Source organism: Nerophis lumbriciformis, linkage group LG19, assembly GCF_033978685.3.
Source record: "Nerophis lumbriciformis linkage group LG19, RoL_Nlum_v2.1, whole genome shotgun sequence".
Classification (NCBI taxonomy): Eukaryota; Metazoa; Chordata; class Actinopteri; order Syngnathiformes; family Syngnathidae; genus Nerophis; species Nerophis lumbriciformis.
Genome location: NC_084566.2, coordinates 19,227,021 through 19,244,878, shown reverse-complemented (window position 1 = coordinate 19,244,878; position 17,858 = coordinate 19,227,021). Strand labels below are relative to the sequence as shown.

At 38.9% G+C, this 17,858-nt stretch overlaps 1 protein-coding gene across 1 annotated transcript in view; it reads left to right on the top strand.

Annotated features, from left to right (window-relative positions):
* Positions 1 to 548: 548 nt before the first annotated feature.
* Positions 549 to 17,858, top strand: part of tnn (tenascin N) — a 51,398-nt gene continuing 34,088 nt past the window's right edge. Inside the window, exons 1-4 of the mRNA XM_061979389.2 lie at positions 549 to 626; positions 13,851 to 14,030; positions 14,100 to 14,291; positions 14,359 to 14,733. Of these exons, the coding sequence (XP_061835373.2) occupies positions 13,853 to 14,030; positions 14,100 to 14,291; positions 14,359 to 14,733 (745 nt within the window). The 5' untranslated portion in view covers positions 549 to 626; positions 13,851 to 13,852. The remainder of the gene's footprint in view (positions 627 to 13,850; positions 14,031 to 14,099; positions 14,292 to 14,358; positions 14,734 to 17,858) is intronic.

Sequence of the window (17,858 nt, the reverse complement as noted above, 5' to 3'; positions counted from 1 at the left end):
ATCCCTCTAAAATATATTTAGACACATACTTCCTGTCAGTGTAAAGTATAACCAACCTTGACACAAAGGGGTCTTAAGTAAACAGTGAAGGTGTCACAAGCTACATTTGTTCTCATAATGATCTTAAATATAAGCTCTCCCCTTTGACTCTTAGTCTAAATTACTTTTTTCTTGGCTTTCTTTCTTGTATTTATCCAGTCTTATTACCTTTTTTTTCCCTGCTGAACACATTATTTTCACCCCCTCTTCCTCTGCTGCCATAAATAACTTACAGAAGACAAATATTATGGAAAGGTAGGGAAAGTGCCGTGATGAAGGAAAGGTGAGGTTGAGCCTGATTACCGTAGGGACATAAAGAAAAATACAATAAAAAAAACATTAAAAACGGCTCACAACTCATCTCCTCATTTCCCTCCTTCTCTACTTGTGGGATTCCAAGAGCAGCAGCAAGGGTACACTCCCAAATAACTGCCCATTGGCCTGAAGGCAATTGGGAAGTGTGTTTAACAAGTGAAGCAGAGAGAGAGAGAGAGAGAGAGAGAGAAAGTCACCAGTGGTGTGGCGCTCTTTGATTCATTGACCCACAGTCGTCAACAGGTGCCAAAGGAGGATTCCTACGACTAAGGGTAAGATATCAGTTATTGTGAGTTGTATTTACTACTATTACTGAGCATATGAGTTTAAAGAAGTATATATATATATATATATATATATATATATATGTGTTGTTTTTTTATGATTTTATTTAGTAATTTATTTAAATTTCAAATGCATACCAAATTGCATATTTGATCAACATTACTTGAAATGCAATGAACTATTTGCACAAACATCACAATATATGATGATATAATACAAGATGTGTAGTAAAATTGCGTGCAATTCTTTATGATGCTCAGTATTGATTAAGACTCTCAGAAAGTATTATTTTGAAAATATATTGTTTTATACATGTGTACATTTTTGCGATTGCAATTGACAGTGGTTGTAGAACTACAAAGCATCCTCCAATATTTTACTCGTCTCATGATGCTAAGAAGTGGTACATGCAAATTTTACCCCACTGTAAAATATACCATGTTATTAAATTCTGTATATTCTGCTGAAAGTTAATGTCAGCACAATGGACAACATAAAGACAAATACCCTAAAATTGTACTATTTGGACTTGAAAAATCTGATTTTTTTGGGGGGGGACAAAAAACATCTTAAAAGTCAAACCATGCTCATTTGTGACGTTTGCAAATCTTGTAATACTCCATCTAAAAGTTTGTTTTGCTTTTTCCCTTGTCATGTTTTTTGTGCTGCCACCACAGAAGGTTATAAGTAGGGATGAGAATTTTAAATATCTTTCCGGTTCTGATTCCACTTTCGATTCTGTTTAACTATTCGGTTCTTTTATTGATTCTTATTTGGAAAAAAAGAGAGAACAGGTGCATTAATATCAATTTTGTGTAGTTTAGAAGTAACGTGACCTTACAATGCCAACAGTAAGTTCTTAAAGGGGAACTGCACTTCTTTTGGAATTTTGCCTATCGTCCACAATCATGACGACGGATGTATTTTTTTTTTAATGCATTCTAACTCGTAAATAAAAGTCAGCTTACAGCTGAGTCGAAGGGAGGTCCTTTATTCCGCTCATAAAATCCAATTAAAAACAAACTATCAAAAAAGCGCCAACAATACTCCATATACATTTCATGACTTGAATATTAACCAAGTATTAGTCATATTGTTATTGTAAGCACTAATGCAGACAAACTATTGATAGCGGCGCCGTGATCACTAGTGTGTGTGAAGATGTTTACATCAGGGGTCCCCAAAAAAAATTTGGCGGCTAGGATAAAAAAAAAAAAATAATAAAAAAAAAAATAAATAAATAAATAAATAAATAAAAAATAAAAATATATATATATATATATATAATTTTTTTTTTTTTTTACTTGGGACTTTTGGCGGGCCGGATTTTGGACGCTAACGGGCCGTAGTTTGGGGACCCCTGGTTTACATCATCGAGTTGTAGGGTGCGTCCTCGTTTCCTTTGCTCGTGAAAGTTTATCATAGATCATAAATAATGTCTCTCACCTGGATAGTAGAAGATTGAGGATTTAATCTGTCAAAGTTGGTACACTTTGACAGCTAATTTAGAACTGGAAATGGCTAGAACGAACACGAAAAGACGCTTGCGTCCACGCCCCTTTTCCTTGCGAGAATTATGAGTACATTTTCATCAAAAACAAGACTATAACAATGTTCTATTAGTCCGTATCCTAATGACAGCAGACATTGTACAGTAAGTGATGTTTTATTAGGTTCATTGACGCTCATGAAGTCTGCAGTGAGCAGAAATCAGTGATGCAGTGGGAAAAGAAGCGAACGTTGGGATGCATTTTTTAAATTAATGCGCCACGTATGCTTCTAATGATACCGGTAAATATTAAATGTTATTGTTAATGTGCCCGTTACCACATTACATATATACTTACAGCATGTACATAAAACCTCAATGGAGGTGTTTGAATGTTTTTTAAGGGCATTTATAGGCAGAATATAACGACTCTCATAGGCTCCATTGTAAGCAGACTTTTGAACGCATTTGTTTAATAGACAGAATTCATAACGAAAAAATACATTTGTCGTCATGTCTTTCATAATGATTGTTGTTTAGATCTACAAGGTGAAACTAATACATGACATACGCTCAAAATTGTTAATATAATAATAAACAAAGGCTTGACATATCTCACTTTGCATGTAATACAAATAATCTTGGTTGCTTTGTTGGGTCTGCTCCTGTCTCTGGCCATGCTCACCCCCACCGCAGCAGACGATGGCGTGGAGCACCGCAGAGGCCACTACAGTGTGTGTGGGTGTTGAAATTATGTTTTTTTTTGGTTGCTTGTCTATGCATGGTGCAATCGTGTGTGCGCAATGTATATTATTGGTTGATCATTTTTAGTTTTTTTTGTTGTTTTACTTTTGTGGCTAAGTGTAGAAGTGGCACTGCTGGAGTGGCAGCTGGTTGCATCAGCTCTGCTCTTTTAATGTCGTTAATGATCTTTGATGTTTCCCTCTTACACACATGTTTATGTGTGCTATGGCTATGAGTTGTCTTTTTCCCTGGCCTCAGTCTGGACCCTCTCTCAGGGCCCTGGTTTAGACTGAATATTTTATTATTTTTACTCCCCCCCCCCACCGTTGACCTGTTTCTCACCTTTTTTGTAAGGGGCAACGGAAGTTGGCAGACCAGACCCGTCAGCAATCCTGTTCTGTCTCCTTGTAATGTTTGTCTGATCTTGAATGGGATTGTGCTGAAAATCTTAATTTCCCCTCGGAGATTAATAAAGTACTTCTAATTCGGTTTCTGATCTGATGAGTTAATATCACATAATAGTTTCACATTTGATGTTGAATTGCTGACATGAATGGACTTTTACAGCATATTCACATTTTTTGAGTTTCACCTATATAATGGGACTGAATGTGAAAACCCTGAGGAAAATATGCAACTTTTCTCTGATTACAGTTGAACATTCACATACCGAAAATCAGGAGCATCTACTCCGGCAAATGTGTGCAAGCTTTTAACCACAAACTTAGTCACTGCTCGGTAACATTAGTAAATCCTGGCCTGAGTCACTGTGCGGTGAAATGCGAGACGCGAACTGGCGTGACAACTGCCAGCCTCGTAGCCACTCAGAGTCGGTCTCTCGTCATGCTCATCTAAATGAGAAGACGTTCGTTTAAGTTAAACAAGTAAAAGCAGCTTTGACAACTCGGCAAATGGCCCTAACATTATGGGCGGTGTGAGTTAATAATACCTGTTTTATTTACGCCAGATGACTGGGATAAGATTGGCGCGGTTCAAAAACGCGGCATTCTCTTGTAGTTATTGCATTATATGCGTTCAAATGTTTCAGCATATTGCTCGTATGTCCTTCTCTTGATGAAATAGCACATTTGCAATTATTACAAGTAGTGCTGTTGCAATCTTTTCTCGTAAAATGTAGCCAAATTTTGGAACGTTTCCGGCACCTGTCTGACTTCAATATGCACAATGCGTAATGACGTCATTCCCGCCCGGAGGAATCGTTAAGGGAATGGTTTGAAAATATGGCAAGCGATTCCAAGGAATGGATACACTGGGAGCCAGTTCTGAACAGGAACTGGTTTTCGATTCCCATATCTACAGTTGTTACAAGTAGAGATGTCCGATAGTGGCTTTTTTGCCGATATCCGATATTTCGATATTGTCCAACTCTTCATTACCGATTCCGATATCGATATATACAGTCGTGGAATTAACACATTATTATGCCTAATTTTGTTGTGATGCCGCGCTGGATGCATTAAACAATGTAACAAGGTTTTCCAAAACAAATCAACTCAAGTTATGGAAAAAAATGCCAACATGGCACTGCCATATTTATTATTGAAGTCACAAAGTGCATTATTTTTTTTTAAACATGCCTCAAAACAGCAGCTTGGTATTTGACACATGCTCTCCCTGAGAGAGCATGAGGAGGTTGAGGTGGGTGGGGTTGGGGGGGGTGGGGTTTTTGGAAGGGGGTAGCGGGGGGTGTATATTGTAGCATCCTGGAAGAGTTAGTGCTGCAAGGGGTTCTGGGTATTTGTTCTGTTGTGTTTATGTTGTGTTACGGTGCGAATGTTCTCCCGAAATGTGTTTGTCATTCTTGTTTGGTGTGGATTCACAGTGTGGCGCATATTTGTAACAGTGTTAACGTTGTTTATACGGCCACCCTCAGTGTGACCTGTATGGCTGTTGATCAAGTATGCATTGCATTCACTTGTGTGTGTGAAAAGCCGTAGATATTATGTGACTGGGCCGGCATACAAAGGAAGTGCCTTTAAGGTTTATTGGCGCTCTGTACTTCTCCCTATGTCCGTGTACACAGCGGCGTTTTAAAAAGTCATACATTTTACTTTTTGAAACCCATCCATCCATTTTCTACCGCTGATTCCCTTTGGGGTCGCGGGGGGCGCTGGAGCCTATCTCAGCTACAATCGGGCGGAAGGCGGGGTACACCCTGGACAAGTCGCCACCTCATCGCAGGGCCAACACAGATAGACAGACAACATTCACACTCACATTCACACACTAGGGCCAATTTAGTGTTGCCAATCAACCTATCCCCAGGTGCATGTCTTTGGAGGTGGGAGGAAGCCGGAGTACCTGGAGGGAACCCACGCAGTCACGGGGAGAACATGCAAACTCCACACAGAAAGATCCCGAGCCCGGGATTGAACCCAAGACTACTCAGGACCTTCGTATTGTGAGGCAGACGCACAAACCCCTCTGCCAACGTGCTGCCCCTTTTTGAAACCGATACCGATCATTTTGAAACCGATACTGATAATTTCCGATATTACATTTTAAAGCATTTATCGGCCGATAATATCGGCAGTCCGATATTATAGGACATCCCTAGTGACAAGTGATAAAAAATGCGGAAATGTATCATAATAAACATAAAACTAGACAAGTGACTCAAAAAAAGCTCAGTACAATATAAGCAATACAATCCATCAATTGCGAGGGCGGATGCTTTTATAAAGTGTATGTAGTTGACATTTTGAAATATTACTCATAAATCAAAGACAGTTCTTAAAAAAGTTACCATACAGCTATGATGGACTTTAATTTTTATGTGAAATGAGACTGTTATTTATGATGTGAATATCCAGTTAATAGCCTCATTGTGTCGGAGAAAATCTTTTTAGGCCTGTCAAGACTCATTTCCCTTAAGGTGCTAACACCAAAAATGGTAAATATTTCTAGCAACAAAGAGCAGGTTTGATTCACCCGGGACTGCTGAGCCAGTAGATTTACATTTAATGCTACTGTGCATGGCTCAGGGGACCTACAGAAGCCCTGGAAATGACTTCCAGATGTGGGCCTTCAGCCATGCTCAACACTGGTGAGAAGGGGAGACAGAGAGACCCACATCCCTGAGTAGGCGGCTTATAAAAGAGATTTTCAGGCCGCATAATGCGGTGGCTTTCATGGAAGCCTGGCATCTGCAGCTCAGGAGCTTTATTTCCCCTTGCTCTTAGGTTTTCACCTGGCCGCCCTGTTGCCCTTGGATGATAAACGTTTTTAAATCGCCTGCTCTGTCTGACGGGCTTGCGGCTGGAGATTCGGGGCCCTGTCATTGGTTTCCACAGTGTGCAGCACCCCTGCTGACATCGAGCTATGAAAGAGGAAGGAAAGGGAAACACCAACATTTCAACATTCGCAGATGCGCATTAAGTGATGTCCTTGCAGTTCACCTTTGACAAACCACCCTCGTTGAGGTTTGCAGAAAGCTGGCGAAACAGTCAGTCTTTTGTTCCGACGTCTGACGGATCGCCCTGCACGTATTTGTTATTTGTAAGAAACGTCTGCTTTTGTTTGCTTGCCTTTCACTGTTTGTGCGTTCACAGCTTCCAAAGTTGTGAGAGCATACGCACACAAACACACCGGCGTCTGTCACCACTCGTCACGTCTGTAGATCCAGACACTGTGGCCACACACACAATGCAGTAAACATTGTCTTTTTGGGGGCCAGCACACAGCACATGCTGACAACATACATTTCACAGGCCACTTGAGATAGTGCCGCTTTCACACGGAGAAGGAGTTATTGTCAGGAAGGAATTTATAACTACGTTTGAGAACACTTGAGCCAGGCTGAAAGGGCTTTACCGTCCCTCTCCAGTCACTGCCTCTCTCTGCAGGCATATACCACGGATCCACCAACTTTTGTGATACGAGTGTTGTGAGTTACAAGTTCTGGCATCGCTCTTAAGTTGAGGTACCACTGTAGTATGGAGGTCGCGTCCGCATGGCTCCGCCAGCAAGAGTCTTCAATAAAAGATAGAGATATTAAATGTGCATTTATCCATTTAATTGGTGATTTATTTGTATTTCGTGTTGTTTTCTGTATGTTAAACTAAAATTATTATTTCGTAAACATGGTTTGTGTCAGTGATGGGCAAGCTACTTGGAAATTGTACGAAGCTAAGTTACAAGTTACTCTCGATTAAATGTAGCTAAGCTGCAGGGGAAGCTATCCCCTGTGAATTGTAGCAAGCTACACTACAAGCTACAGGGCAAAAGTAACTTGCTACATACATACATATATATATACATACATCACATATTTTTCGTAGTATAAGTCGCACTGGAGTATAAGTCGCACCGGCCGAAAATGCATAATAAAGAAGGAAAAAATATATATATAAGTCACACTGGATATAAGTCGCATTTTTGGGGGAAATGTATTTGATAAAACCCAACACCAAGAATAGACATTTGAAAGTTAATTTAAAATAAATAAAGAATAGTGAACAACAGGCTGAATAAGTGTACGTTATATGGCGCATAAATAACCAACTGAGAACGTGCCTGGTATGTTAACGTAACATATTATGGTAAGAGTCATTCAAATAACTATAACATATAGAACATGCTATACTTTTACCAAACAATCTGTCACTCCTAATCGCTAAATCCCATGAAATCTAGTCTCTTACGTGAATTAACTAAATAATATTATTTGATATTTTACGGTAATGTGTTAATAATTTCACACATAAGTTGCTCCTGAGTATAAGTCGCACCCCCGGCCAAACTATGAAAAAAACTGCGACTGATAGTCCGAAAAATACGGTACATATGTATATTTGACCTCCAGTATGACATGCATTAAGCTACAGACTGCATTTATATTTATGGGCCCACATGTATAATGTCAATGTTAATGTAACTGAGAGTGTACAAATGGACCCAATAAGGGTGCATTACTATTAACTATCTGTCATTTAGCTGGGGACATCCTACAACTACCTCTAACTACCTCACGACATAGTGAATTTGCAAACAGCTAAAATTATACACAAAGCAAACTATAACCTGCTACCCAAGAATATACAACAATTCTTCTCAAAAAAAAGAGGAGAAATATAATCTCAGAGAAAAATGTAATTTAAAACATTTGTACGAACATACAACACTTAAGACCTTCAGTATATCAGTATGTGGAATTCAATTATGGAATGGATTAAGCAAAGCAATCAAACAATGTACTAATATGATGCACTTCAAGAAACTCTTCAAACTTAAAGTGTTTACAAAGTACAAAGAAGAAGAACCATGATAAACATTCTGAATTTATTTAATTCATCCATTCTTTCACTCTCAAAATAATTTTACTTATCTCATCATATGAAATATAACCTACTTCACCAATTATTATTTATTTATTTATTTTTATTGTGATTACTTATGGAGTATATTGTGAATAAATTGAGAAAAGGAAGTGAACAAAAGTTTTAGCAACTGTTATGTAAAAGAAATGGGATAGGATTAAATAAACTCTGCTTCTTTCTACTCCTTTTCGAACATGTTGAAAAGAGAAACTGGAAATTGTGATGCACCATGTTGTATGCTTGCATGTTCGAAATAAACTCAAACTCAACTCAAAGGTCCCTGTACTTCACTGTATGTATTATTTTTGTTTACCTTTTCTTTGACCCACCACTATAATGTTATTAATTGTCTCTGCCTACGGTAAATAAACTAAGAAAAAAACCCAGCATACATCTATATCTTGACAAAAAAGGAATGACTTAACAGTTGGTAATGGTCACGTGTAGGGAAAACTTTTCATGAAGTGAACTCACCTTGCTGTGTGTCCCCAAATTTGTGTTGAACATCTTAGATGAAGAGAGCAGTTATGATTTTGGTTTACAGTTAACTAAAAACTAAGGTTTGGGGCACATACACTTGTCTAAATATGGTCAAGAACACACATTGTTGTGGCTTGGACGTTGTCTTCATCAGTAAAGAAAAAGTCAGATCTAATTTTCAAATTATTATTATTTTTTTTGAGTCGTCAGGTTGAAGCGTCCCTCTGTCTCCGACTCCCTCGTCGTCATGTGACATGAGTGCGTGTCTGTTACGATTTTGCTTCCTGGTTTTGATGACCCGCCTTATCTTGCTTCTATTCAATCAGTAATGTTTCACCCCAACCTTAGCCAGTTGTGACTCATACGAACACCAACCAATCATCATGGATTTTCTCTGTAAGTACGGACATTCTCATTCACCCTGGTCATTTCATTTTCTCTGTAATTTTCTTGGCTTGGATTTGCAGTCCTTTTTCTGTCTGTGTAGCTTGTAGCTTTGATGTAAGCTACCTCGTGACAAGGGTTTAATAGTAGCTAAGATACATGTAACTTGATATTGCCCATCACTGGTTTGTTTTTAGATTTTTTTGGGTGAGCAGACTGTTTGGATTTGCATTATTTCTTAATCAACTCAGTCTTTGTCTAAGCCAGGGGTCGGCAACCAAAAACGTTGAACGTTGGACCAAAAATACAAAAAACAAATCTGTCTGGAGCCACAAAAAATGAAAAGCTGTATATACAGTAAATCTTATAATGGAGCCAACACATGACATAAGTGTCTATATTAGCTATAATAGCCTACTATCAAAATGACTATGTGTCACAGGCTGAAGCAAATCTTTGTTGACAGAAATGTTGAAATGTAATATTTATTCTGCACATTTTTACAACATTAGAAACCATTAGTAAATCAGAAGCTATCAGAAGGTGAGATGACGCCTGGAAATTACCGGCTTTTAATGGCCAAAGGTATATATGTGTGTGTCCAAGTTAAAGGGAATGGCAGGCGGTTATTACAATTTTTGGCAAGCTAGGTAATGTTTGCTGTGGTCTGGAACAACAAAGCACACACACAACTGAAATGCAGCCAATATTACATACAGATAATGTGTCATGAGACATGCAAAACTAAATTATATACAAAGAGGATAAAAGTAAAATATATTAAATTAGCTCAAATATACCTACAAATGAGGCATAATGATGCAATATGTACATACAGCTAGCCTAAATAGCATGTTAGCATTGATTAGCTTGCAGTCTTGCACTGACCAAATATGCCTGATTCCAACAAGTCAATAACATCAACAAAAGCGCACCTTTGTGCATTCACGCACAGCATGAAACTTTTGGTGGACAAAATGAGACAAAGAAGGAGTGGAAGATTTTACATGTAAACAAACTGTTGGTCACATGGTCCACACTATGGTGACTTCAAGAACCGCCGAAATTAGTAGGACAAAACGATGTTCACCAAATACTCTCATCAGTGAAGCATACACACAAACATTAAACAGTGGGCTTTCTAACAATTGGAAAGGTTTGTGTCATGTTTGTTCTAAAACAAAAAAAATATTTTCCCCCATCTTTTTCCATTTTCAATCCATTTTTAAAAAGGCTCCAAGGGAGCCACTAGGGCAGCACTAAAGAGCCGCAGGTTGCTGACCCCCGGTCTAGGCCTTTGGAACAGATTACAAATGAAAACTGAGATACTACTGTATTTTTTTCATATGACTATATATATATTTCCATATTTTCCTATCTGTATCTCCTCCTTCTCTTTGGAGCCCCTTGCTCAAATGAAAATACCATGGCGTTAGAGGAACAAAGAAAAAGACCTAAAAGGCAGCAAGCATCAAATAAAACCCTCCACATGTATGGAAGCTATACTGTAGAGCGTCTGTCTATCATCCACAAACACATCGTCCTTAGTCCACTTACTTCGCTTGCTTCATTTTCCTCACCATCTTTACATGAAACACCAACTAAAGTCTATGTGCTGACTGCCACATTGGGTCACGAAAAAGTGATATCATGACTTGGATCACCCCCACAGCCGCCAAACCTCTTGACCAACTGCAATTACACCAGTGGCTACATGTTACTTGTGTTTGAACGGATCCAGATCTGTTTCCACAAAGCAGTACAGTTCGGTTCACCACAGTATGGTTTGGAAGGGCGAACACCCCCAGGCTTGTGTTTCCACCGCGGGCAGATGGCAATACAGTAGTTGGTGCCAGCTATGTAAATAATGTGACGGTGTAACCCGCCAATGAACTGGGACGCGGCATAGTAAACAAAGGATAACAATGAATGCTTGTGAGTAACATCCCTACCTGTGTAAAAAAGAAATGAACCGCGGTATACAAAACTAGACTAAAAATGCTTACCCTATAATAGAATACATACAATAGATGTGTGGCAGTTTACTATGTTATCGCTACTGCTTACATTTCTGGTTCTATTTCTGGTTGTCATATTCAACCATTATCACATTGATCTCTTTGCGATCACTCGTACCCTTCTGTGACTTGTCCAGGGTGTACCTCGCTTTCCGCACGATTGTAGCTGAGATAGGCTCCAGCGCCCCCCACGACCCCGAAAGGAATACGCGGTAGAAAATGGATGGATGGATGGTCACAACAAATAAAACAATGAGGACGTCAAACGAGGCGTTTTAAGGAGGAGAATGGGGTACAGTGCATCAACAATCATTTTATTGAGCAAAACTGATTACTGTCGACTAACTACACCAAAACAACATCAGGAACAAAACTACTATTTAACTAAACTGGTCACTTTCTGTTGTAATCACACCAAAACAAACAAATGATGTGTCACATTGACAGCAGCCGCTCACTCTTTTTTACTTGCATCACACACTTGACTCAGCCACAAAAACAGTCGGACAACACTTCTGTATTATGACACATTCCAGTTCTACTCAGTAATTAATAATTACTGAGTAATTATTAACATTATTATTAATAACTACTGAGTAATTGAATAATAATCTTTGTTATTAATTACTAATTATGAGCATCTGACGAAGGTCAGTTGCTTATTATGATTCGTTGAACGTGGTCTTGTTCAATGTAAAATGTGTTATTTGTGGGACATTTAATAGCCTAAATACAAAAAAGTTACCTTTGATTAGATATTAGATATATATATATACATATATATATATATATATATATATTTGCATATATAGTTTACATACACTTGAACATAATGTCATGGCTGTCTTGAGTTTCCAATAATTTCTACAACTCTTATGTTTTTGTGATAGAGTGATGGGAGCACATACTTGTTGGCCACAAAAAACATTCATGAAGTTTGGTTCTTTTATGAATTTATTATGGGTCTACTGAAAATGTAACCAAATCTGTTGGGTCAAAAGTATACATACAGCAATGTTAATATTTGGTTACATGTCCCTTGGCAAGTTTCACTGCAATAAGGCACTTTTGGTAGCCATCCACAAGCTTCTCGTTTAATTTTTGACCACTCCTCTTGACAAAATTGGTGCAGTTCAGCTAAATTTGTTTGTTTTCTGACATGGACTTGTTTCTTCAGCATTGTCCACACGTTTAAGTCAGGACTTTGGGAAGGCCATTCAAAAACCTTAATTCTAGCCTGATTTAGCCATTCCTTTACCACCTTTGACGTGTGTTTGGGGTCATTGTCCTGTTGGAACACCCAACTGCGCCCAAGACCCAACCTCGGGGCTGATGATTTTTGGTTGTCCTGAAGAATTTGGAGGTAATCCTCCTTTTTCACTGTCCCATTTACTCTCTGTAAAGCACCAGTTCCATTCCAACAGGCCCAGAGCATAATACTACCACCACCATGCTTGACGGTAGGTGTGGTGTTCCTGAGATTAAAGGCCTTTACCTTTTCTCCTCCAAACATATTTATATTGTGGCCAAACAGCTCAATTTTTGTTTCATCTGACATCACATGGACAAAGATAAGACCTTGTGGAGGAACGTTCTGTGGTCAGCAGAGGAAGTGTTTATCACATTACTTAAGTGTAGCTAGAACTATTTTACAAAAAAAAAACTACAACAATACAATAAAAAAACTACAACGGGAAATTAAATGATGCAATATGTTACCGCATACACCAGGAGCCAAATTAGGAGGCTTTGTAACCTGTTTTAAAATGGTTATGCCACATATATAGTGATATAGTTTATATATCACTATGACAAGAGGCTGCAATGTATATAACAATGCAGATTAGGCCTTATTGCCTATCCCTAAAAATCCATATAAAATGTGAATTCTTATTATCTTTGTTGTGGAATATCAAGCATACAGCAAGGCCCAATATAACTAAACATTCAGACATCATATTAAAACGTTTTGTATATCAATAGACTCCAGAAATCCAGAACATTCCCCATGTTCTGCCATAAAAAAAGCACTTCTAAAATAATGATGTGATTCTGATTTTCCGAGAGCTTGTAATTAGCCTCCTCTTAGAAGCCACAGCAGGGATTTGGGTTCAATGACATCAGTTTGGCTAAAAAGTATGACATCATTGAGGAGCGCTGCAGAAGTGAAGATCTGCACTCCTTTGGTGACAAGGCTTCCATTCCCTTTCCTGCCGGTAGGACATCATCTCACACACACGGACAAAGACGGTGTGACTCAATGGTTTTGATTCCATACATCCATCCAGTTTCTACCGTTTGTCCCCTTCGGGGTGGCGGTTGGGCTGGAGCCTATCCCAGCTGTACTCAGGTGGAAAGCAGGGTGCACCCTGGACAAGTCGTGGTTTTGATTTATTCAGATAATTTAAGAACATTAAGTAATTGTAAATAGCTATTATTTCCTCATTTGTTTATAAAAAAAAAAAGCGCCAGTTGAAAGGACACGACTGTGCAGGTCCAGTCAGATGTGACGACACATCTGGAAGACTGCTAACATGTGATTATATTATACATATAACAGAAAGTAATTGCAATGAAAAATGATGCAATATTACATTTCTTTATGCATTCTTATCTTATATGAAAGAGAGGGTGCATGACTTCACGTTGAATTAATGACACAGTATAGCTGAGTGGTACAGCAACTGGTTCAATGGTGATTGCTTGCACAGTACCTAAAACTCTGAAAAAGGAATTTTCTCTCATCTCATCCTTTAGCCATGACCACTAGAGTCCTATGGAGGCCCCTTCTGGCCCTCCTCTGCACCATGTCACACTTCAGCGTCGCCAGCAATGTGGACTCTTTAGCCCCTGAGCGAGAAGTTACCTTCAGCCATGTCTATAACATTGATGTTCCAGGGGGCTCCGGCTGTAAAGTGCCAAACCAGGATGACACAGGTCTAAAAATAAACACAAACACCACTGCCTCTTAACTCCCATTTAATGGTATTTGGTGATATGCTCTAGGTCTGCAGCTGGAAAGCACAAAGAGCGGAGAGAATGACATCATTTTCAGACACAACATTAAGCTGCAGTCACCAAAATGTGACTGCGGGGAATCGGAGACCTTCAAGTCTCTCTTGTACAGAGTGAACGGCTTGGAGGAGGAAGTCAACTACCTGAAGACACAATGTTCTCAGGGATGCTGTGGCACTGCAGGTAGGACCCAAAATGAATAGCTGAACCAGTATTTTAACAATCAAAGTTCTCGATCGTACATCTTTAGGTGTGGACACAAGCTGCAGTGGCCACGGGACCTACCAACGTGACACATGCAGCTGCCTGTGCTATCCAGGATGGGAAGCTCCAGATTGCTCAGTGTCCTCCTGCCCTGATGAGTGCAACGACAACGGCCGCTGCGTGGATGGCAGATGTGTCTGCCATCAGGGCTACACAGGCGACGATTGCGGCCAATTAATGTGCCCTTCCAACTGCAATGACAAGGGCCATTGTAGGGATGGAAAATGTGTGTGCTTCCCGCACTTCACCGGCGAGGACTGCAGTATCCAGAAGTGTCCCAATGACTGCAACGCTAACGGCCGCTGCGTGGATGGTCAATGTGTCTGCGACGCGGCCTTTTACGGCGAGGACTGCTCGTTGGGTAAGCAATTTTGTGGGCCTTTTATTGTTTGTGCAATAATGTATAACTGACCATGTACTTTCTGATTCCCTGTTCACACTATCTCGATTATAACCACCTTTGGCATCATGGGGTGAAAGGTAAAGAGTATTACCGCATTATTGCATCTGATCTTTGACATGAAGCGTAGAAAAATTTGGGACAGTTAAAAAATTATCAAATTTCTGTCATGCCGATCGCACTTAGTCGCATCAGAACGTGTCACAACCAAGCATGGTGACTAACCGTGTTCATTGGGATCAACTAAAAAAATCTGTCTCTTTTTCTATACCACAACTTATCAAATCGTTAACAATGTGAACGGGGCATATGATAGTTTATTCTTCTTCGGTCAATGGTCAACAAAATAAACAAACAGTTGTACACTCATAGATTGAAAATGAAAATGTTGCAGACCGAAAGTTAGATGTAAATATAAACAGAATACAATGATTTGCAGATCCTTTTCAACCCATATTCAATTGAATGCACTACAAAGACACGATATTTGATGTTCAAACTCATAAACTTTATTTTTTTTTTGCAAATAATAATTAACTTAGAATTTCATGGCTGCAACACGTGCCAAAGTAGTTGGGAAAGGGCATGTTCACCACTGTGTTACATCACCTTTTCTTTTAACAACACTCAGTAAACGTTTGGGAACTGAGGAGACACATTTTTTAAGCTTCTCAGGTGGAATTCTTTCCCATTCTTGCTTGATGTACAGCTTAAGTTGTTCAACAGTCCGGGGGTCTCCGTTGTGGTATTTTAGGCTTCATAATGTGCCACACATTTTCAATGGGAGACAGGTCTGGACTACAGGCAGGCCAGTCTAGTACCCGCACTCTTTTACTATGAAGCCACGTTGATGTAACACGTAGCTTGGCATTGTCTTGCTGAAATAAGCAGGGGCGTCCATGGTAACGTTGCTTGGATGGCAACATATGTTGCTCCAAAACCTGTATGTACCTTTCAGCATTAATGGCGCCTTCACAGATGTGTACGGTAAGTTACCCATGTCTTGGGCACTAATACACCCCCATACCATCACAGATGCTGGCTTTTCAACTTTGCGCCTATAACAATCCGGATGGTTCTTTTCCTCTTTGGTCCGGAGGACACGACATCCACAGTTTTCAAAAACAATTTGAAATGTGGACTCGTCAGACCACAGAACACTTTTCCACTTTGTATCAGTCCATCTTAGATGAGCTCAGGCCCAGCGAAGCCGACGGCGTTTCTGGGTGTTGTTGATAAACGGTTTTCGCCTTGCATAGGAGAGTTTTAACTTGCACTTACAGATGTAGCGACCAACTGTAGTTACTGACAGTGGGTTTCTGAAGTGTTCCTGAGCCCATGTGGTGATATCCTTTACACACTGATGTCGCTTGTTGATGCAGTACAGCCTGAGGGATCGAAGGTCACGGGCTTTCTCCAGCTTATCTGAACCCTTTGATGATATTACGGACTGTAGATGTTGAAATCCCTAAATTCCTTGCAATAGCTGGTTGAGAAAGGTTTTTCTTAAACTGTTCAACAATTTGCTCACGCATTTATTGACAAAGTGGTGACCCTCACTCCATCCTTGTTTGTGAATGGCTGAGCATTTCATGGAATCTACTTTTATACCCAATCATGGCACCCACCTGTTCCCAATTTGCCTGCACACCTGTGGGATGTTCCAAATAAGTGTTTGATGAGCATTCCTCAACGTTATCAGTATTTATTGCCACCTTTCCCAACTTCTTTGTCACGTGTTGCTGGCATCAAATTCTAAAGTTAATGATTATTTGCAAAAAAAAAAAAAGTTTATCAGTTTGAACATCAAATATGTTGAATATGGGTTGAAAATGGTTTGCAAATCATTGTATTCCATTTATATTTACATCTAGCAGAATTTCCCAACTCATATGGAAACGGGTTTTGTAGGTTTTCACGTGAAAAGTAATCTGCTACCCTGAACCACAAGTTTATTCAGGTCATTGAACTCGTTAAGGTGACATGTGCTGTTGACCTCTTGGCCAGGTCACCCTTGTGAAAGAGATCTTGATCTCAATGGGTTTCTAATCTGGTTAAATAAAGGCTCTATAAGGTTGCCGAAGCTCTAATTCCCAGCTGTCTTAAAGCAGCAAATTATTTCAGTTCAACCTGCGAGCAATGCAACGTGGTGGACCCCAGCGTTGTGACCAAATCCTAAACTTTTAATTTCTTGGAAAATATAGTATTTTTTTATCCTTATGTATATATATATATATATATATATATATATATATATATATATATATATATATATATATATATATATATATATATATATATATATATATATATATATACTATCTATATATATACTAGACATAATATCAGCAGGCCGATATTATCGGCCGATAAATGCTTTAACATGTAATATTGGAAATTATCGGGATCGTTTTTTTAAAATTATTGGTATGTTTTGTTTTTTTTTGTTTTTTTTTAAATTATTAAATCAACATAAAAAACACAAGATACACTTACAATGAGTGCACCAACCCAAAAAACCTCCCTCCCCCATTTACACTCATTCACACAAAAGGGTTGTTTCTTTCTGTTATTAATATTGTGGTTCCTACATTATATATCAATATATATCAATACAGTCTGCAAGGGATACAGTCCGTAAGCACACATGATTGTGCGTGCTGCTGGTCCACTAATAGTACTAACCTTTAACAGTTAATTTTACTCATTTTCATTAATTACTAGTTTCTATGTATCTGTTTTTATAGTGTTTTACTTTCTTTTTTATTCAAGAAATGTTTTTTAATTTTAATTATCTTATTTTATTTTATTAATATTTTAAAAAAAGACCTTATCTTCACCATACCCGGTTGTCCAAATTAGGCATAATAATGTGTTAATTCCACGACTGTATATATCGGTTGATATCGGTATCGGTAATTAAAGAGTTGGACAATATCGGAATATCGAATATCAGCAAAAGCCATTATCGGACATCCCTAATATATACACATACATTATATGATTTAAAGGTGCCATATGTAATAAAGTGTCCAGAAATAGTACTGCAATCACGGTCAAAATTCTGTAGTCCCCTCCCTCTCTCT